A 22,197-nucleotide genomic window follows, 5' to 3' on the forward strand; every position below is an offset into this window, starting at 1 on the left:
CTCTCAGACTGGCCTGTGAAGACTCAGTCAGGATGACCTTTGAACTGTCAACCAAAAATGCCCGTTTTAGTAATAACAGCTGAATAAATACATTGTGAAATAGCAAATAAATGGAAGGACTTTTGTTGTGTGAAAGGTTTTGCCAGACCAATGCTTGTGTGACCCCTATTCAAACACCAGTGCACAATTCAACATTTCTGGGGACTTTTTTTATACTGGTCCATAATTTAGCAGTGTTCTGTATCAAGAGGATTCCAGTCTGGCTTTATCCTTTCTGGAAGTAGCAAAAATCTAGGTGTCAACAAAGCATCAGAGATTTCTGTTAGCTTACCTACCTGTACTTGTACTGCATTCTGAGCTTCTCAAAAGAGACATCAGCTTTCATACTGTCTCCTCACCACTACGGTCCATGGCCAAAGTTCATCATGTAATGGAATGACTATATCAGTCAGCAGTTAACTCACAACTTAACTATAATACAGACCTCAAAACCACTTTTACAGCTTTTTAATCAGTGTAAGTGCAAGGAGCAGATGAAATAAAATCAAATATCCACACAGCCTTCTCTTCTCCAGGCTGAACAGCCCCAACTTTCTCAGCCTGTCTTCATATGGGAGGTGCTCAAGCCCCCTTATCATCTTTGTGGCCCTTCTCTGGACTTGTTCTAACAGCTCCTTCTTATGCTGAGGACACCAACAACTGTTGACTTACACTCTTAACTTCCGGTTGTAGAATCACAGAATTGTTTATGTTGGAAAAGAAACAGAACAAAAGGGGATAAATTATTACTTTTCCCAACCAAGAAGGTTCACCATTGGATATCCACAGAACTCAGGGCTGAGAACCCATGATGTTCACAAGTGTTGGTTGGGGAAAGGTGTGAAGATCTAAGCAGCAGAATTTGTGATTATCAGTGTTACAGAAAAAAAGTCCGAGGGTAACTGCAAAGAAGGGCTGCACAAAACTCACTGTTCACTCTTAAATACCAAATGAAGTTCACTTTAAGTGGGTGATGTGTAAGGCAGAGCAACCCTAACTTCATAAATAGAATCACAGAACGATGTAATAATTAGGGTTGGAAAGAACCTTAGGATCATCTAGTTCCAACCCCCTGCCATGTTTTATTATTAAATAAAGTGTTTTTGAAGTAAAACCAGAACACGTCAGGAATGAGCTCTTGGGAGAACACATCTATGTAGTAGAATTGGGAAAACATCTAAAAAGGACAGGAGTAATCAAGAGGTTGTTTCAGACATTAAACACTTACATGGACTTGAGGGGAGTCAAGCTCATAAGAGAAATTTGGTTGCAGTGACCACGAGATGGTGGAATTTGAGATCCTTGGGACAGTGAGAAGAGCGTGCAGCAAGCTCACTGCCCTGGACTTCAAGAGAGCAGACTTTGGCCTCTTCAGGAACCTGCTTAGTAAGGTTCCAAGGGATATAGCCCTAGGGGTCAGGGGGGCCCAAGACTGTTGGTTGTTATTCAAGGACCACCTGCTCCAAGCTCAGGAGTGGTGCATCCCAACTAGAAGGAAGTGCAGCAGGAGGGCCAGGAGACCTCCTTGGATGTATAATGAGATGCTCAGGAAAATTCAAAGGAAAAAAGAGGCTTATAAAAGGTGGAAGCAGGGACAGGTGGCCTGGGAAGAATACAGGGATGCTGTCTGGGAAGCTAGGGACCAGGTGAGGAAGGCTAAGGCCCAGTTAGAATTAAACTTGGCTAGGGATGTTAAGGGTAATAGGAAGAGATTCTGTAGGTACGTAGCGAGAAAAAGACAGACTAGGGACAACTTAGGCCCCCTTCGGAAGATATCGGGAGAACTGGCTACCCGGGATTTGGAGAACGCTGAGGTTCTTAATGACTTCTTTGCCTTAGTTTCACTGGCAAATGCTCTGACCGCACCACCCAAGTCTTGGAAGGCGAAAGCAGGGACTGTGAGAATGAAGACCCGAGGCTCACTGTAGGAGAGGATCTGGTTCGAGACCATCTTAAAAACTTAAACGTACACAAGTCCATGGGACCTGACGAAATCCATCTGCGGGTCCTGAAGGAGCTGGCGAATGAAGTTGCTAAGCCACTGGCCATCATATTTGAAAAATCATGGCAGTCAGGTGAAGTTCCCGAAGACTGGAAAAAGGGAAATATAACCCCCATTTTCAAGAAGGAGAAAATGGATGACCCAGGGAATTACAGACCAGTCAGTCTCACCTCTGTGCCTGGCAAAAGCTTGGAGCAGATTCTCCTGGAAGGCATGCTAAGGCACAGGAAAAACAACAAGGTGCTGGGTGACAGCCAGCATGGCTTCACTGAGGAGAAATCCTGATTGACCAATTTGGTGGCCTTCTATGATGGGGCTACGAAACTGATGGACAGCAGTAGAGCAGTTGACGTCATCTCCCTGGACTTGTGCAAAGCGTTTGACACTGTCCCACATGACATCCTTGTCTCTAAATTGGAGAGCCATCAGTTTGATGGGTGGACCACTCGGTGGATAAGGACTGGCTGGACGGCCGCACGCAAAGAGTTGTGGTCAATGGCTCAATGTCCGGCTGGAGACCAGTAACGAGTGGTGTCCCTCAGGGATCGGTGTTGGGACCGGTCTTGTTCAACATCTTTGTTGGTGACATGGACAGTGGGATTGGGTGCGCCCTCAGCAAGTTTGCCGATGACACCAAGCTGTGTGGTTCGGTTGATATGCTGGAGGGAAGGGATGCCATCGAGAGGGACCTCGACACGCTTGTGAGGGGGGCCGATGCCAACCTCATGAAGTTTAACCATGCCAAGTGCAAGGTCCTACACCTGGGTCGGAGCAATCCCAGGCACAGCTATAGGTTGGGCAGAGAAGAGATTCAGAGCAGCGCTGTGGAGAAGGACTTGGGGGTGTTGGTCGATGAAAAAATGAACATGAGCCAGCTTCAGTGTGCGCTCGCAGCCCAGAAAGCCAACCGTACCCTGGGCTGCATCAAAAGCAGCGTGACCAGCAGGTCGAAGGAGGTGATCCTGCCCCTCTACTCTGCTCTCGTGAGTCCTCACTTGGAGTATTGTGTGCAGTTCTGGTGTCCTCAACATAAAAAGGACATGGAACTGTTGGAACAAGTCCAGAGGAGGGCCACGAGGATGATCAGGGCACTGGAGCACCTCCCGTATGGAGACAGGCTGAGAAAGTTGGGGCTGTTCAGCCTGGAGAAGAGAAGGCTGCGTGGAGACCTCATAGCAGCCTTCCAGTATCTGAAGGGGGCCTACAAGGATGCTGGGGAGGGACTCTTCGTTAGGAACTGTAGTGGTAGGACAAGGGGCAAAGGATTAAAACTTAAACAGGGGAAGTTTAGATTGGATATAAGGAAGAAATTCTTTCCTGTGAGGGTGGTGAGGCACTGGAATGGGTTGCCCAGGGAGGTTGTGAATGCTCCATCTTTGGCGGTGTTCAAGGCCAGGTTGGATGAGGCCTTGGGTGGCATAGTTTAGCGTGGGGTGTCCCTGCCCATGGCAGGGGGGTTGGAACTAGATGATCTTAAGGTCCTTTCCAACCCTAACTATTCTATGATTCTATGATTCTATGATTTACTCTTGGACACTAGCCACAAAAAGACTGTGCCTCTGCCTCCCCAGACAACGAGAGCAGAGGACTGTAAAACAAAGTACAAATAGAGCAGTAGTAAAAGAGGAAATCATAGTGTGGTAGGCAAACAAAATCTAGTCAGTTTTTGAAAATACGTACCAATGTCTATTAGATGTGTAAAATAGACAAATGTATTAATTGCCAGAAACAGAAGTCATAATATGTATCGTTGATCAATTAGTATTCAAACAAACAGCAGTACTCATTGAACTACATAAGTTTTCAGAAAATTAATCTACTATTATTTGGGAAATATACATGTAGATCAATTTAGGGGGAAATAACTAAATAATTTAAATTACTATTTTTTCCTGCTGCAGTTGTTCACTGAAAAACATCCTACCCTGTAGAATACCCATCGACAATGCTACAGTTAAATGACAGCAGGTTTTCTTATCTCTTTGAAGAAAGAAGCTGGGAAGGTTCTGTATTAATTGGTTTAGTCTTTAAGCAAAGCATCAAATAAATTACCCAAGCTCTGACTAGTACTACTAGCCCTATGTACATAGCTGTACTAAGTACAGTAGAAATATATCTTTTTGGTTTTGAGAATATTTTTATAGCAATAACATAAGCCTAATAGCTTTGCACTATGGTTCGTACAAAACTAACCGGTACAAGCAACACAGATTTTGTTTTTTTAATGGAGATTTATTTCCATCACAGAAACCCTCCTGAAAGTCAGTAGAGACAGATGCTGTTTGTGGCTTAGCTTTTGAACAACTGTAATGCAGATCAAAACTGAGATGCTGTGTAAAAACTAAGGCAAGAATCTGCATAACAGCTCATCTTCGTCTGCAAAACAAAACAGTAGTCTTTTGCTAGTGCATCTCACTATCATCAAAAAAACCCCAAACCATTAGTGTTTTCACATATATCTACTGGGCTGCCACTGTAAAGACTTTCAGCTCCTAAATTAAGTATTATGGAAACTGGGCAAAAAATCCTTATCCATCTCATTAAAGAAACATTTCAAAAAGGTCTGTATATTAAAAAAAGGCTTTCTTAGATGGTTGTTTTAAAAACAGTGGTGCAGTGTTGGTTCATTTACATTTTGAAAACAGAGTATTTTTAATCCTGTATTAGCAATCTCCTGAATTTAAACATGTTAGAAAAGCAACTGTAGGGTAACAATTGTGTGTCTAGTACAAACACAAAGTAAGACTGGCTACATTCCAGAACTGCTTTTTTTTTTTTTTTTTTTTTTTAATTTCCTTAATATATCCCTATTCAGACTTCTGGCTGTAGTAAGGTGAATTAGGATATGGGTAATTTGATCAGAAAGTTAAATACTTGAGGCTTTCTAAAATTTCCAGCTCAGGGATAGTACAGGAGTAACTCTGCGTATTTTCAGCCATGTAATCTTACTGCATTAAATACTAAGAAAAGAAATAAAATCTGTGTAGTGATGTTTGTGAGATTTGTATATTCCAAGCAGATGTATTTCTCATTCTCCAGCAAATAACAGAGAAGCAGTCCAAGATTATATTCTTTTGCCAACAAGTTGTTTGACAAATCTGAGTGAAAATATGCCCCACTGAAGTTAGTGCAGTAACTCCCACAAGATTCAAGGAACATACGCTTTCCTCTAAAGAATTCAGAATTAACATTAAAATTACTGTCCCTAGTAGCTCAAGACTTAAAATTAAGTTCCCCACAGCATTATATTTGTTATTTTCAAATACACTATGTAGTAAAATGATTAAAACTGATTTTGGTTTGAACCTAAGGAAGCTCTTTGTACTAAAGCAAACAGTCTTATAAATACCTTTGGTATTTGTTGGATCCTATTCCTAAACACAATGTTCATATTTCAGCTATAATAAGCACAGCATCTCAAAGATGTGTGAGGCACTAGTCTTGCAAGTGTCCAGTTCAGTTTCTTGAGTAAAGTGAGATTGGTAGTGTCAGCTAAATTCATAATGGAAAGCTGTGTGTGGTGCATATTCAGTGCCATTTGGAATGATTGGCAGCTGCCATCTAGCGTGGACACAAACTATACTACCACATCCATATAATTCCATCTCTTCTAGAAATCACAGTTTGTTCAGGTTAAGCTGAGAGCACTGGTCACACAAGGCAATGAAAATAAGGAAGGAACTGGCTACTAAACCATTTAGTACTCTTTCCTGACAGTTAGACACACTTCACATAAATCCACCACATGCAGCACAGCATAAGGAAGCTTACCGTGAATTAAGGTTATGAAAATATATGAGCACTGTTTTCTTATTTAACCATTGTACAGGGAACACCAGTGCCCAGGGGCGGACAACTGAGCTGCACTGCTCAGAAGCAAGTGCAGCCCAGTGACGTGAAGCAAATGCTAACTGCCCAGGCCCAGACTGAGGCAGTGCCAGGCCAGGGCTCAGGATTAGGAAGAAGTTCTTTACTGTGAGGGAGGTGAGGCACTGGAACAGGCTGCCAGAGCAAGTTGTGGCTGCCCCATCCCTGGCAGCGTTCAAGGTTCATTTGGACAGGCCTTTGAGCAACCTGGTCTAGTGGGAGGTGTCCCTGCCCATGGCAGGGGGTTGGAACTAGATAATCTAAAGGTCCTTTTCAACCCAAACCGTTCTATGATTCTATGATCCTCAGCATCAAATATCACACAAGCCAGATACTGGCTGCAGGAGGCTGCTATGACAGCAATGGAGAACAGGGACACAAGGAATTCCAGGCTATGGCAGTGGACTCACTCCCAAGCAAAATCAAAATTGTGATATGGGGTCTCTACCACCAAGTCAATCCTCCTCCACCTGTCTTCTCAGGCCACGCCACCAACTCAAGGCTCAGAACAAAGCAGGCTGCTCATGACATGGGATCACAACCAGAGTTGTAGCAGTTTCTATTAAAAAGTGAAGGCCACAGCATCTGTGGACTTGGACACAAACATGCTAAAAATAAAATTGAGCTGTCTAAAAAAGCTACTCTGAAAAAGAAATCACTGCAGAAAAGACACCAGTCTTTTAATTCCCCTTCAATGCTTCCCTTACAAGGTCTTCCCAACTAGAGGCTTGCCAGGCACTGCTATCTGAGCACAGACAGCTAATTAACGAGGAGAAACTGCTCTGTGTTATTAGCTGCAAGATATTAATTTTACTGTGATCTTGATCTCTGGTCCTTCCACAGTCTTCTGCCAGTTTCTGTTTGTTGAGCATTGCCACTTTCCCAGGCTTCAAGGTCTCTAAACAGTGTTGTTTGTGCGGTGCCTAACACAAAGGCACCCTTATCTTCCACCAAACCTCAGGCGCTCACGTAATGAAAACCCATTACAATACTGCTTTTAAGGTGGTCAACAGTTCTCACGGCATTTTATGACAGCACACTTTACTTAAAACTCACTCAGAACTTTAATTAAAAGTATTTAACTTCTGTAGAAAAAAGAATAAACAAGATGATACAATCCTTTAACCTGCTTGTTTTATGACCTCGAAGACCAATGGAGTATAACGAAAATACCTATAAGGAAACATTTTTTCTTTTGATTTCTTTCTCCCTTTCCCTCCATACACTATCTTCTGATTCATATTTCTTACTGTACTTTTATCTTGTCCCCTTCTGTCTCTGCAAAGTGTTTTTCCTCAGAGAGTCAACACTTAAAGGACAGTTTCATGTTGAGCATTACTGAGATAAAACCTGAAGGGAGGGAAAAAAAGAAAAAGAAAAGGCCTGGCTCTGAAAGCTCAATTCTGAAACCCTAATACTGACTTTTTTTGAAAGAATCTGGTACGTGAAGGATTGTATGTAAATACATTTCCTTCTGCTTCCAGTGCTACATGTTTACTTTACAAGACTGATATGATACACTTAAGAACACTCACTGACACTGAGTATTAGAAGGTAAGTTTATGTTCAGACTCTGAGAATTCATTTCAAAACCCATTAAAATTTATACCATTACAAGTACTAATGAGGGCAAAGTTAATATAACACACTAAATAGCTCCTCTGATGAGAACTTAAGTGATTTTCATACCAGGAAAGAAGTGCTCTAATATAATTCCAGTTCATATTGAACAGCAGAGGGATATCTCCTTCGAATAAAACACATGACAGCAATGAAAAGGAAGTTCAGAATCCATGCACTGAGAATCAGCTGATATACTCAAACCAAGTTTTTATTTGACTTTTAGTGAGTGGACATTTGGGGCTTTTTAAGATCTTTCAAAGGACTCTTCCAAATGTACATCTTCTAGAACTTGAATCACCTTACAGGTGCTTGAAAAAACATAGGAAAGAAGTTATTAAAAATTTCTGGAAGGGAGCTTTTCCTTTTAGACACCAAGACCCCAAACTGGTCTATAGAGTAAACCTGACTGCTTTTGGCAAAAATGGGTTAAAAATGAATTTGAACTGATTACTGCCTATAATAATGATTTAAGAAAAAAAAAAAAAAAGCCTTTTAATATTTTAAAAGGGTAAAATGTTGAACATATGTCTGAAATTCATCATTCTGGGATTTTTGTATTTGTGCCTTAATATTTTGTATTACGTGTAACTAGTAGAACTATAATAAACAATCAAGACTGTTAAGCTGCATTATCATTTTTATTCATTACAAATTTATAGTCTTTTTTGGATACAGATCTGTGTCGCAGAGGCTGGTAGCTATTTCCCTGATACAGCAGCTTTCTATACATCACCGATTTTGTGACTGGTATCTTCTGAAAAATGCTGCTATTATATCTAAAACACCTCACTAGAAATGCCTCAAAACCCTAAAGAGTCAGGAGAGCAATGTAAATTCAGGTTCAGAGAAGCACCATTTACCTCAGAGTTTTCATTGTACACCGAACTGCCATTTTAGATAAAGGAAGACTACACAGCTTATTAACGAGGACTTTAAGACATAAAAAGACACTGGGAATACAAGGCAAAACAGTGGTTGGTCTTGTTGACGACTGTGTGGACATCTGTCACAGGTCGAACTACCAGCCAAACCTGTCATGACTAGCAGGGAGCTATGAAGAGGAGTATGGTCTGGTTTCATTTGGCTGAGCAAAGATTTTGGAAATAAACGATACAGAAAGAACAGCATATAACCCAAAGCTGCATTGAAAAGGAAGGTATCTGGCTGAGAGACAGGGTTTCTAGCTCTTCAGAACGGAAACCTGGACATTTGATGGTTTTGGGGGTGAGAAAAGGTCTATGTAGAGAGTTCTTCCACTAACAGAATGGAAAACTAGAGTGAGCACGCATTGCTGGTGACATCTGCCAGGCCTGGTTTTACAGGCCAGTGTGCCCAGGTGAGGTTATGCCAGATGGGCAGAACCACCTTTGTATTACACATTGGAGAGATTACAAAAGGCACTCCTCTTGGGCTTTTCTGCGTAGTAGTGACTGTTAGGAAACAGACAAGACCACTATCCTCATGTTCATCTAAGACATTGCAGGAGAGCTACTGTTGGAAGAATTAATATGTTATTATGTCGTGGTTCAACCCCAGCCAGAACAAAGTACCACTCAGCTGCTCACTTGCTCCCCTCCCCCCAGCAGTGGGATGGGAAGAAGAACTGGAAAAAGGTAAAACCTGTGGGTTATGAACAGTTTAAAAATTGAAATAAAGTAAAACTTAACATTAATACTACTAGGTGTAATGAAAAGGAAGATAACAAAGAGAAAAAGAAATAAAACTCAAGAAAAAAACCCCAAGTGATGGATGGACAATACAATTGCTCACCACCCACTAAGATGCCCAGCTCAGCCCCAAACAGCCATCAGCCCTCCCTGGCCAGCTCCCCCCAGTTCCCCAGTTCATACTGAGCATGACATCATATGGTATGGAATATCCCTTTGGCCAGTTTGAGTTAGCTGTCCCAGCTGTGTCCCCTCCCAACCTCTTGTGCTCCTCCAGCCTTCTCACTGGCAGGGAATGAGAAGTTGAAAAGACCTTGATCAGGGTCAGCACTACTTAGCAACCACTAAAAACATCACTGTGTTATCAACATTATTCTCATACTACACCCAAAACACAGCACTGTACCAGCTACTAGGAAGCAAATTAACTCTATCCAAGCCAAACCCAGGCCATATTAATATATTAGTTTGGTAAAAAAGCATTCACAAACCAGTACTGGTCCTCAAGTTTCAGTGGGACAGAAGCAAGTTCTTTCATCCTGAAACTGTATCAATCCAGTCAGATTAGAATTTAGCAACCCTTCGATGTGGAAGTTTCTTCCTCAGTGCCCTTTTAGAACCTATTCCAGATGATTTGGCTCTCAGTCTGTGCTACTGACTGCCAGTATGACAGTCCCTTGGTTCACATAATGCCATGAACTTGCTCCCACCGCTAATACTAAAGGCAATTCTGAACACTCAAGGGATGGAAAGTGTGTCATCCTTACTGGGCAACACTCAGAAGTGAAGTTAATACAATCTTTATGCCTGACGTTGCCTGACTAGGTGTCAGGTCTCTGCCTCTGACTCACTGTCGGTACTGTAGTGCATAGGCGACTAACAAGTGGAAACCTGAATCTGCAATCTTGCTATTCATACAGTCCACAGGACTGTTTCGGAGAAATTCTCAGCTGAAAAACCTAAGGAATAGCCTATGGTTGCAGGTGCGCTACAACTGATGCCTTCTGTTGCTGCACTTTTAAAAACATCTTTTCTAGAAATAAAACTTGCTTTCATGGGACTATTCCAAAAGAAGCCATTTGAACTCTGTCCTTCACCTAAAATCGAAGGGAAGGAACAGCAAACATTTCAGAGATATACCGCCTCTCAAATGGGAAGCACTGACATTGTGCACTGTAACCTCACTTACAAGGTCTCAGACTACAGCTTTTTCATAGCTTTATATGGACTCATGGTGGCAACTCTCCTCCTCCACACATCCCGCAACTTCAATTTTTTCACAACTAGGGCTTATTATGCACTGACAGGACATGAATGGAATCCAGTAATTCCCTAAAGTTAGCTATTACTGATGTGCTTTGCTAATATGGTATGCTGTCATGTAATGCCTTACATATATTTATAGAAGTAATTGCATATATGTTACCCTCTAGTTACTTAGGTGACCAGCGCTCAGAAGGCTTTCCTAACAGTATGCTAAATTGTTCATGTTTGTGTCTTGACTACTTTTCACTAAGAGCCATCCATGTATGCAAGTTTTTCCACTTACAGAGTTTTCAGTCTATTCTGTATTCTTTATGACTCTCAGAAAAAGGATAGTCACACTAGTGACCACACTAGATCAGGAATCAGTTGTCCAGCTCTAAGCGTAATGAGATATCCCCCTTCTAAAACAGCATGAAGATTTTCTTTCATGCACATTTCCTGGCTCTTCTGTGGTCCACAGCATATTTCAGGAAAAGCCTGCCTGAAGAAACAAACTAAAAACAGCAACAGAGAAACTGCTACAGAAAATTATTGGAAGGCATTAAAAATTAAACAGCTTCTTAAACAGCTCTCAGACTTAATAGCAAAACTTATTAAATTTGTCTATACTGCTTTAATTTGTAACAATTCCATTTCAGAAAACTTTGCTTGGTAGTTGGTTAGGAGTTCAAAGTGAAAATGACATTTTTTTCCCCACTATTAATACCCATTAACACTTCTCCCATCTCAAACACTTGACAGGATTGAGGAGGGGGAAGGGAAGGGCAGAGATGACCGCTATGGTTTAAAGTGGTGGTCATAAGATTCAGATGAGTTCAGACTGCAGGAGGCATGCTTCAAAAAGAGAGCTCTCATACAGAACTCTTTGAACAGAGTGGCAACCAAATCAACAACCTCTAAGCACAACAGCCATTATTCTTACACTGTTCCTACCACAGTCTCTCAAACAGATGCCATCCTAAGATGCTCGATGTCAAATGTGAAACTTCAGCGAGTCTCAGATGTTACCCAAAAAGTCAACACAGTAAGTGTAACTGGAGCACGTTTATGGGAAAACATTAATCTTCACCTCACATCCCCCAAATCATTCATTTGCTCACTAGTTTTATTTTCCAAACAGGTTTAAAGGCTAATGCAGCAGCTCTCCAGTGAAAGAAGGAATGTATGAGAATGGAAATTTACTTTCACAGTATATTATGGAACACATACAAACATCTTTGCTCAAATGAATGGAAGCTCTACATTTCATATGTGTAATGCCACTAAAGTCAACAGAGATACACATGTGAAACTGAAAAGTGAGCAAGTATTCATCCACTGAAGACATTTACAGCCTTGTACTTTTGAATCTTTTGTCAACGATAAGGGCTCACATATTGTAACACAATCTTGTTTCTGAAAATTCAGTGATGAACAAATATACTTTGTGATAACATACCTTGATGTTGCAATTTCCACTTTGGTTCTTGCCATGGCAGCTGCTCGCTGTGCACCCTCTATTGCTCTATCCACCTTTTCTCTAGTTTTTGTGTTTCGTATTGGTATAAGTTGCTTTCTTATTCCACGGACTAAAACGTTATTTTTGTATTTTCCCTCTTCTTTGGTGCCATCTGGAAACATGGTACATCCATATCCATGCCTCCTGTTATTTAGCCATTCTCCTTCATATTTCATACCATTTGAACGCTCACTAATACCAAAACCACTGCGCTTGTCATTCTTCCATTCACCCATATAGGTTTCTGTAGTGGTGGCATCAACATGGTCTTCCATGGGGGAATAATCACAGTCACCGTCTCCAAAACTAATTGTAGAGTTGGCATCACTAGAACTAATTCTGCTCATAGCAGCATCACTCCTAACAGAGCTCCGTTTGCTAGATATCGATGACCTAGATTCAGATTTTCTAAGTTTTATACTACCAAGAAGTGATCCTCTTCTGAATAAGCCTCCTTTTTTCTTAATGCCCATTGCCTCTGCATCACTGTGGAAATTGAGCACAAAACCTCCTCTTGTTCCAGCTGGACTGTCGGAAGTGGCATCATGCAGAACAGTGCCGTTGCTCTGCTCACTTCGAAGTGAAGCAAGAGATGTTCGGAGGGGTGAACGGATCACAGTTGCCATGCCATAGGGTACACTCTGACGTACACCATAGCCATGTCGCATCCCTCCTGTCCATTGCCCCTGGTATGTACCTTTTAAAGTAATAAGGAGAAATTAAATTTAGGAAGCCGTAGAAGACCTAGCATGCTACATCCAGTACACTACAGGCAATGCTATGTTGTCAGCTCTGGTTTTGGTAAGAAGAAACACAGAAAAAACACAGCACATGACATAGTGGATAAACTACTTCTGTTACTTGTTTTTCATACAAGTTATTTTTCCACCTAGCAAATCCTTGTTTCCCCAGCTGACGTAATTTATTTTGTCAACTAAGATACAGTAGCTATCATCACAAGCATTTTTTGAATAGATCTGTCCAGAGGGAAAAAAAAAAATCAAGATAACCTTCTAAAGCAGGACTCCCTCATTATTTTTTAAGGCTGTCAAATGAGGAGGTGGTCAGCAGAAGCAGAACCATATTACATATGGTCAGCTGGAGAGAAAGACAAGGATGGAGGGGAGGGAGGGAGCAGGACACTCATGGCTCTTGCTTCCAGCTGCTCACAGAAAGAGCAAGGAGTAAAAATAAGAGCAAGGAGTAAAAGACCAAGAGTAGTAAAAGTTGTGTTATTCTGGGTTTAAGGTGACTACAGACCTCCCCATGTCATGACATATTTGACAATACACTAAATTGCCTTGTCTTGAGATGGGGCTCTGGATCCACTGCTATAAATGTATATATAGTAAAATTAAATAAAGGTTTTGCATATACTTGAACGGAAGAGCAAAACCTTGGTACATCTTACTCTTTACGAACTCTTGATATCAACAGTTTTTGGCATCCCAGGTATCATAAAAATGGCACTGTATTCTGCACCATGTTGTGACAGAAAGATCAGAAACACGAATCCCTTAGCACTTCTTTTTCTCCTTTCATTTGCTTTGCACTATGTATTGCACACCATTCTGTCATAAACACATTTCACTGCTGCAATCATAACTATTTTGTAAATGACCAATACAAGGAACAACATGGTATTTGATATGAGGAGTCATGATATTTATGCAAAGTTGCATTTGAGCCAAAATCTAGCATTATCAGATTACTACTGCAGACTTGTATTCATAGAATCAGAGTGGTTTGGTTTGGAAGAGATCTTAAAGATTATCTCGTTCCAAACCCCCTGCCATGGGCAGGGACACCTTCCACTAGATCAGGGTCCTCAAAGCCTCATCCAACCTGGCCTTGAACACTCTTGAAAGGCATTTTCATTTTGACAGGATACATACTCTAGTGTCTCGTCTTCAAAAGTCATTTGTACCAAAAATTCCAAACAGGTTCCAAAGAATGGTGCCAGGAACCCCACATATACAAGGTAATGTGCTTTCTAAGGTCATTTCACTGTAATTCCCATTAAACTGCTTTAAGCTGCTCAAAATGAAGTCTCACACACACATAGTGCTGCTGCCTTTTTTTTCTTTTATTAAAAAAAATCATAATTTTTTATTTAAAAAAAGAAAAAAGCTATTCTGAGTCTGGATATTCTTACAGAGGGATGAATAAGCATCTTTAAAATACCTTTCTTTGATTTTGATCTGCTTTAATTAGAGCACCTATTATAAATTATTCTTCAGAGAACTAAATATCAAATGGCAAATTCAATGCTTGACTTCATTTTTGTGAAAATATTTGTGAAATACCTGCAGTTTCAGATGTAGGTCAAAGCTTCATTTGCTTTGAGATTTGATCTCCTTTGTATAAGCATACTATTTTGGTCGTGTACATGCCAATTATCTACCAATTACTGCTTTACTATATTACCTCTTCTGCTAAGTTACATTTCAATGTTAACATGCAATTAAATTTGCCAAGTCCGCTTTCTTTATTACATCAAACTAGATAGGTTCCACAACATAACTATTTTGTGTTGGTAGAAAATTCTACAAAGTGGAAGTAGGGTTTTTTTATAACAGATGGCTGCTGACACAAACAAACAACTTAAGTTTCTTTCTCATTCTCCGTCTCCTGGATACCTACCGCTGCGCTGGTTGTAAGGGTGCTGAATCTAGAAACATGATTATTTAAAAAACTCCTCAGCATATGGAAAAGAACAAATAGAAACACAAGCACAAAGCACTGGTATGATGTATTCTGTAAATACTGCAAAAATACAGCCACATTGTGTTTTTTTTCTTTATTAAACAGACATTTCTCAGAAATGTATTAATATTTTATGAGCATAAATGACTACATTTTGTCCATAATTATATTTGAGATCTCCCTGGTATTGCAATAATATGCTGGAGCTAAGAATCTGACTACATATACCTACAGCTACATACAACAACCTAACATTCTGCACTAGTTAATTTAATTTAGAAATAATGAATCTAATTCTAATTTTGATTATACCCCAATATCACATTACAGTAGCAACTTGTAATTATGGCTTTTTATGTTGCTATTTGAGTGTCAGACTAAAAGCAGAATCCACTTATTTCAGTATGGAATTTTATGAGTACAAAAGGGCAGCCTTTTTTCTTACTAATATTTGGGTTTAATTAATAAAAATGGAAAACTCAAAACCAATTAATTCATTTAAGACTCGTATTTTTCACTACCCTGTAGAAAGAAGTGGAATGGGTCACTCTTGCCCACAAAGGCATTAAACCAAGGATAACTTATGTGCTGCTATTTACTCATCTGATTTTCCTTTCTGCTAAGGAAATAAAATCAATGCCAGCTTCTTTTAAAGAAAAAATAGTCAATAAGGAAATGGAATGTTCATACTGAATTGGTCCTTAGAAAGTACCCAAGATATTAAGTTAGAATTTTGTACAGTCTTTCAGGTAACAACTATCTCTTCTATCACTACAAATCCATTACAGGAAAGGTGTCTGATACTAGTGTGCTAGAAAGCGGAGTCATTTTCCTTGATTTTTCAACCTACATTTTAAATGAAAAGTCTGGAGAGCAGTGTCCAGAATGCAGATACAAGAGACTGATGATATCAGACTCAACTGTAATACCTTCTTCGACAATAGAAATTATAGGAAACTTTATATGAGCAAGTTAAGTTTTGTTAATATTACAATATAATTAAATACTACAGCAAATGACATAACACGTGATAAAAAAAGCTTTTCTCTTATTTGAAGATACATTATATGTAATATTTACCTATCTATATAGATATATCTATATAAATACGAATATCAACACATACACTGTATCCTGCTTTCCCTTATAATGCTTCACTTATATATCACCTTATATGCTGACTGTTCAGAGTTCTTGTAAGTGTCACCTGGGAAATTTTAATTAACACTCTAATCACTAAGCTAATTTAAAACTGTATTTGACCATAAAACAATAGCATTGTTCAGCATTAATTTTCCAAAAGCTAAATTTGGTATCTTTTTTAACCAGAGAAATGTTCAGGCACAACTTCTACTGACCATCCATCTGGTGTTCAATTGGTTCCCTTGAAAAGGTATTCGTATTTTGAGCTTGGGAACTATTAGAAAGTAAGTTTTCCCTCTTGTTTCTATTGGCAAATTGTTGTAAGGTATAATTTCATAACCTGTCTCTTTGAAGTTGTGCCATCCTTTCCAAAAATCCCTCAGTATAAATTACAGCTGCAAATGTCATTGCCTACTTGTGGCTAAAATTTAAAACTACACTGTGTGAAAAAATTGAGAGGCTGAGGACCTATTGAACTACTCCACTTGCTCCTATAGTTTACTTACATCTTTCGTGGTTTAACAAATTTGTTGTTAGACCAGTATTTTTATGTGCTTTTCAGACTCAAATATTAGATAAGCATCCACACAGAAAGAAGACTACTTAGATACCATAAACATACTATCAATGACTGTTGCTTAGGATGCATTTGCCTCTGACCTCCCTCTGTGGCATGGCAGTGCACAACCTTACAGCAAGATGCCCATTATTGCTACTGTTGGCAGGACCATAAATTGCAAACTAATTTACACATACTGAAATTTCAAATTAGGTATTATTCCCTCCATAAAATATCCTCCAGTAGGCTTGCAGATTCACACAGGTTCAACAAAATCCAGTTTAGAGGCAGCACAAAAGTCCAGACTGCCACAGGGAACAACTTGACAGGCCACCTGAAGGCCCATGCAATGAGTGGAGGATCATGGTTTATAATTCACAGTGTTTTCCTCAGAGATTTGACTGAGTGACAATTTTAAGCATTTAAACATAGCATGACATATATTACTCATGTCATGCAAAGTGCTGTGTGCATAAACACTGAGGAACACTGTCAGTGATTGTATTCCTTTTCCTTCTCTCAACTATTTCTCCTAATGCCACCAATACATTTTAAAACAACACAGACGGGAGAAAAAAAAACAACAAAGAAAAGCAGCAAAGAGGCATGGATTTTAGTGAATTTGAAAACAAACTGGCAATTGGCATTGTCTAAACAGTTCTTTCTCTATGCTGGTATTCTAAGGTCATAATACGGAGAGAGCTTTCCTGCAAATATTTCACAGTATGTTAAAAACATGTACGTAAATCTGATTTCCTTGTAAAAAACACTTCATACATTCTACTGGTGTACAAATATGACTATTGTTAACCCGAGCATGAAAACAAAAACACATCTGCAAGCATCTATGACTTCATTCATAAATACTTTCATTAAAATCAATGGGACTTCACACCCTCTGTTCACATGAACTGCAACACGTGAAAGACTGAGGCCATGGTAACAGAGTTCAGTTCACAGGACTGAACATCTCACAGTGTAAACCGCATGCTTCATGTGCTGATTCAGACAAAGGATTTCTTGTGCGTTCTAAGTCTAAAATTCAAAAAATTTATCTCTAAATATCAGTATTATATTGAGATATTAAATATTGCACAAGAATCCTAAAGAAAAAGATAAAAGGAACTTCAGATTGAGAAAATCACTCCTGGAAGATTTACTGGAATGGCAATTTACTATTCTGTAAAGAAAAAAAAATAAAAATCAGCTATTCTTCAGCTTGTAATTTACTAGACAAAACAAATATAATAAACCCTGAAAAGTCTACTGTGTGGTAAAAGTGAAATTTAAATTCAGATCTCTTTCATGCTTTGTTTTGGTTTTTTTGTTTTTCAGTCCCCAAACACACATCTCTGCTGTCTCTCAGCATCAGTACTTTACGCATCAAGGAACAATTTTCAGACAACTACAAAGAGGTGTAAACCAGGAGATTAAAAGGTACAAAACCGACAGTACATTTAATTTTCAGAAGGAAATGAATCTTACCCGACTATATACGTTTTGCATTTTCAAAAGGAAAAGAGGACCCCAACTGTAAACGTGTCTTCCTCTGCTTAATACAGAGATACCTGCTCTCTGACATGATCCTGAAAGTTTTGCCACAAATCTCTTAACAAAATTCCTTGAAGGAATCATCAACATCATCAATCAAGAGACCTGATACATGGGTTAGTCCTTGAGTTACATCATGTGAACATTACCTCCGATTTTGGTAAATTCTATTTACTGCACATTACTGAAGTATGCTGCTCAAAGCTGCAGTGAGCAGCATTTTTGAAAAAAAAAACAACCAACCAACCCAACAAAACCCCAAATTCTCTAAACCTAAAACTGGAAGCAGTGTTTGCTGTTACAATGGCATAAACCAAGTTGAAGAACAACTCTGCAGAAGCTGCAGGTGGCACTTCCACTGATGCCAATGACATTACAGCAGCGAAGGATGAATTACAGAAATACCAGGCTTATTTGTCCAGCAGAACGTGATACAGGGCAGTTACAATAACTGTAACCGTCCGCTCAAATAAGCTCCAACAGTAAGTGTCCTTAGGGAACCCTGACTCCTTGGCTGCTCCCAACTGGAGCAGGAGGGCAGGCTGCCCAGTTCTCTGCACCCAGAGCTCAGCCCTCGCAACACTTGCTGTGAAGGGTGTGAGAGGCAGGCCTGTGTGATTGATTTCATAATGCTTCTTGTACATGCAGCACTGTGCTCAAAACTGTACTGTAACTTGATAAAACATGAGTTATTGCATGAGGGTGAACCCAGGTTTACAGCTGTGTACCCACTTACCTTCACCGTCCTGTTTACAGGTATTGAGTGTATAAAGCTACCCCTGCCAGGAAAGTAACAAGGCACAAGGGCTCTCTTAGTAAGTCCTTGCTGTTTCAACATGAAAACGGTAAAAACGAGGGAGGGAAAGAGGGAAGTGGCCAGTTTGCTCCCCAGCTCTCCCGGAGACAAGCACTGATGCCCCGGGTCTCGCTACCGCAGGCGGGAAGCCCAGCGACCGCCTCAGCAGGGCGAAACGAAAGCAGTCCTCAGGAGGTCCTAACGCGGGCTGCCACCAGATGGCCGGGAGAAAGCGCCCAGCCGGGAAGCGCAATCCACCCGAACCGGGGCGGCCGCTCCCGGGCAGCCCCTCACAGAGCGGGGCGGGCGTCGGGCACCTGTGGCGCTCCCCGGCTACCGGCAGGGCCTCACGCTCGGCAAGGTGAGGCGGGGCCGCCGCGGAACGTGCTGCCCGGGCAGGGAAATGAGGAGAGACCCCACCGCTTCTGAGGACGGACCGGCCTGAGGGCGGCGGCCCGGTGGGGGGAAGGGCCCTGCCCACGGCGCGCGCGCCCACGCAGGCGCGCCCCCTTCCCTTTCCCTCCCACCGCCCCCCTGCGCCGCCACCGCGCGCGGGGCGCCCCCCGCCGGCGCCCACCTCCGTCCCCGTAGGTCTCGACGCCGTATCCGTCCTGCAGCCCGTTGCTCCAGGTGCCCTCGTAGCGGGCCGGCGTGCTGAGGCTCTGCCGCACCCCGTAGCGCCCCTTGAAGCCGTGGGACCACTCACCGCGGTACATCCACCTGCCCTTCGTCTCCACGCCCAGCCCGTGGCGCTTGCCCTGCGCCCAGTAGCCCAAGTAGGTATTGCCGCTGGGCCAGGTGTAGCCGCCAGCCACCTCAAAGCCGTGGGACCAGGAGCCGGCGTACTCGCCCTGCCCCTTGGGCCCGGTGCAGATGCCATGCCCGTGGGCTTTCCCGTCTTCCCAGCCGCCGCAATAGGTGCCGCCATCGTCGAAGTCGAACCGGCCGCCCGTCATCCAGGGCAGCGGGGCGAGCGCGGCGCCGCCACCGCCTCCTGCCTGCCCTGTCCTGCCTTCCTTTCCTTTCCTTCCCGCCCGCCGACCGACCGCCCCGCCGCTCCCCGCGACTGCGAGCGCTCCGCCGGCCGCCCGCCCGCGCCCAGCCCAGCCGCAGCCCCGCGGCGGCAAGCGGCGCCCGCCCCCCGCTCCTCCCCGCCCGCCCCTCCGCTCCCCGCCCGGCACCGCCCCCGGCCGGCCGGGCCGCCTCGGCGGGGCAGGTGCGCGGCCCGAGGGCTGGCCGCACCGCCGCGGGTGGCGTGCACTCGTCCCCCGGAAGCGACGGGCCGCGGGTGGCTGCCGCGGGGGCAGCTCTGACTCTGCCCGCCCCACCCGGGGAAAGTTGTCCCCACCTCCCTCCCGGAGGCTCTCGGGGCGGGGCAAGGCCTGGGGGGGCTTGCAAGACTCGGGCTCCGACTGCCCTGCCTGTCCTTATCCGCCCCCCGCCCGTCCCTCGGGTTCCCAAGCAGGTTCCTGCCGCACCTGCTGGATCGTGCAACAAGTAGGCGAAAAGAGAGTGCCTTCAAGTGGTGCCGCTGTTTGCTTTTATTCCTTATTTTCACTTTCTCTGCGCTTTAAGACTAGTTTTACGCTGCACAGCACTGGCCAGCTGTGCTTTGTCCGTATTCCAAACCACATACGGAGCCCAACGTCCTGCAGGGCCAAAGCAGCAGCAGTTCTATAGGGCACAAGGCACATGAGTGGCATCGACAGGGCCTTCCAAGGACATTGCCGCTGGGAACTTGGTGAGGATTCTCCCATTATGCCTTCAGCCCCGTGGCCCTTGGGTGACTGAATGGCTCTAAATCCTGCCAAGCTCTTTGTTGCCAGATACTTGATAATCAGATAAAAATATAAAGGCAAATGACGAGAGAAACATGGAAGTGTAGAAACAGCAGAGAGAGTAGTGGGGAAGGGGTTGGAAGCTGTTGACCCATGGCTTTTTGTTCTGCCACAGCTACCAGGAGTGGAAGAAAATCTGAAAGAAAATGTTCCTCTTCAATGGGGATTTTGTTAAAAGCCTGAATTGTACTTACTAATCAGGGGGAGTGGTACTGTCTGAACAGAAATGATTTGGAAAGGTAGGGAAGTAGCAATGGCTATGTTAGTAGCAGTGAGTAAAACCAGAAACTTAATTGCAAATTAAAGTTTTGAACACAAACCATTAGAAGTTGAAATGGTTAAGCTTCGTATATCTGTGCCAAATTCAGCCCAACCCAGCTAGAAGCAGTTTTGACTTAAAATACTGTATATGCTGAATGTACCGATTTAACTTAGATAAATTTTCAAGCTTTGTGCTTCACAAGATGCTGCTCTGTGTACATTTTTATGCCACACGCACATAGTTCAGTGGCAAAGTACCTTCAGGAGGGAGTTGAGCACCGTACATGATACATGCCCCTTTGGCTCCTCTCTCATCAGAGGAGGTGTGCGCTACAAAGCCTTGCTTCTGGTCACAGAAGGGGCTTTGAGATCTCTAGATCTGCTTGAATATGCATAGGTAGAATGTGTGTCTGTTTGGAGATACATACATACAAAGAGAAAAAGGCAAGATCAAACACTTGTGCCTTGCTCATGAGAAAATAGGGAAGCTTTCAATGCCGCTTATGTGCCCTGGGAGTTTTGTTGTATATTTTTGTGTGTAGAAAAGCACACAATGTAGTGCAGACATTACGCATTTTTTTGTGTGTCCCTGAGTGAGGCTATACAGCCTGCTGAAGTTAAGGACTTCATTGCAGTGTGAGCCTTTGTGGAAAGCCATTATCGAGCATGACGAAGTCTGAACAGGTTGCTGGAGGTAGGATTGCTGAAGAAGACGTTGTTCAGTGTCCTCTTAGTATTTCTTGATCTGATCAGGTTTTATCCCTCACACATCTTGCATTTCTTAGTCAAGAAAAAGATTTGGAACAGTAGTGGTGATGGCATGTGTGCTTTAAGGAGCCCGCTATTTTCACTCTATCAAGCTCTCCTTTCTGTTTTCTTAGGACAAGGTAAAGCTCTGTCATATTTTAACAAAATTTTAGAGGAGTGAAATGGTTTACATGGGTGTAACCTGTTAGAAGTCAGCATACCTATAGCTGATATTGTTATGCAATTAAACTAGTAATTGAGGGGATAAATTTTGATAGATATGAGGATAGAAGTACTTTGCAGAGAACTCTCAGCATCAGTCAGTCAGGTCTTGGTGATGTAAGAGCCCCGAAGTGTCTCATTGCTGATGAGGTTGTAGATTTTTTAATTTTTATTGTTTGTATTGACGGATGTTGCATTGACGAGCCTCAACTTCAGTTCATGCCACTTTGTGTTTGCTTCTGGCCAGGATGTAGGTGTAATGATCGTATAAATGCGCTGTGTATCATGTATTTCTTAAATACCTTAGATCTACAGATTTTTGTTTCCTTGGGCGCTTCTGCCCAGTACTAAAAATTCTTCTAAACCTCCATAGATGCAGTAAATAAGCAGTTACAGATAGATGAATGAATTT

At 42.3% G+C, this 22,197-nt stretch overlaps 1 protein-coding gene across 5 annotated transcripts in view; it reads right to left on the bottom strand.

The window, feature by feature from the left end:
- Window positions 1-19,766, bottom strand: part of JPH1 (junctophilin 1) — a 92,651-nt gene extending 72,885 nt beyond the window's left edge. For all 5 annotated transcript variants that reach the window (XR_013956302.1, XM_080611648.1, XM_080611647.1 and 2 more), the window contains exons 1-2: window positions 19,295-19,766; window positions 11,903-12,659 (exon numbers count right to left, since the gene is read on the bottom strand). Coding sequence is in view for 4 of the 5 variants with exons in the window: in XM_080611648.1 (XP_080467774.1) it covers window positions 11,903-12,659; window positions 19,295-19,673 (1,136 nt within the window). In the remaining variant the exon portion in view is untranslated. The remainder of the gene's footprint in view (window positions 1-11,902; window positions 12,660-19,294) is intronic.
- Between the last annotated feature and the right edge of the window lie 2,431 nt (window positions 19,767-22,197).

The sequence above is a fragment of the Psittacula echo genome (genome assembly GCF_963264785.1).
Source record: "Psittacula echo genome assembly, chromosome: 2".
NCBI classification, from domain to species: Eukaryota; Metazoa; Chordata; class Aves; order Psittaciformes; family Psittacidae; genus Psittacula; species Psittacula echo.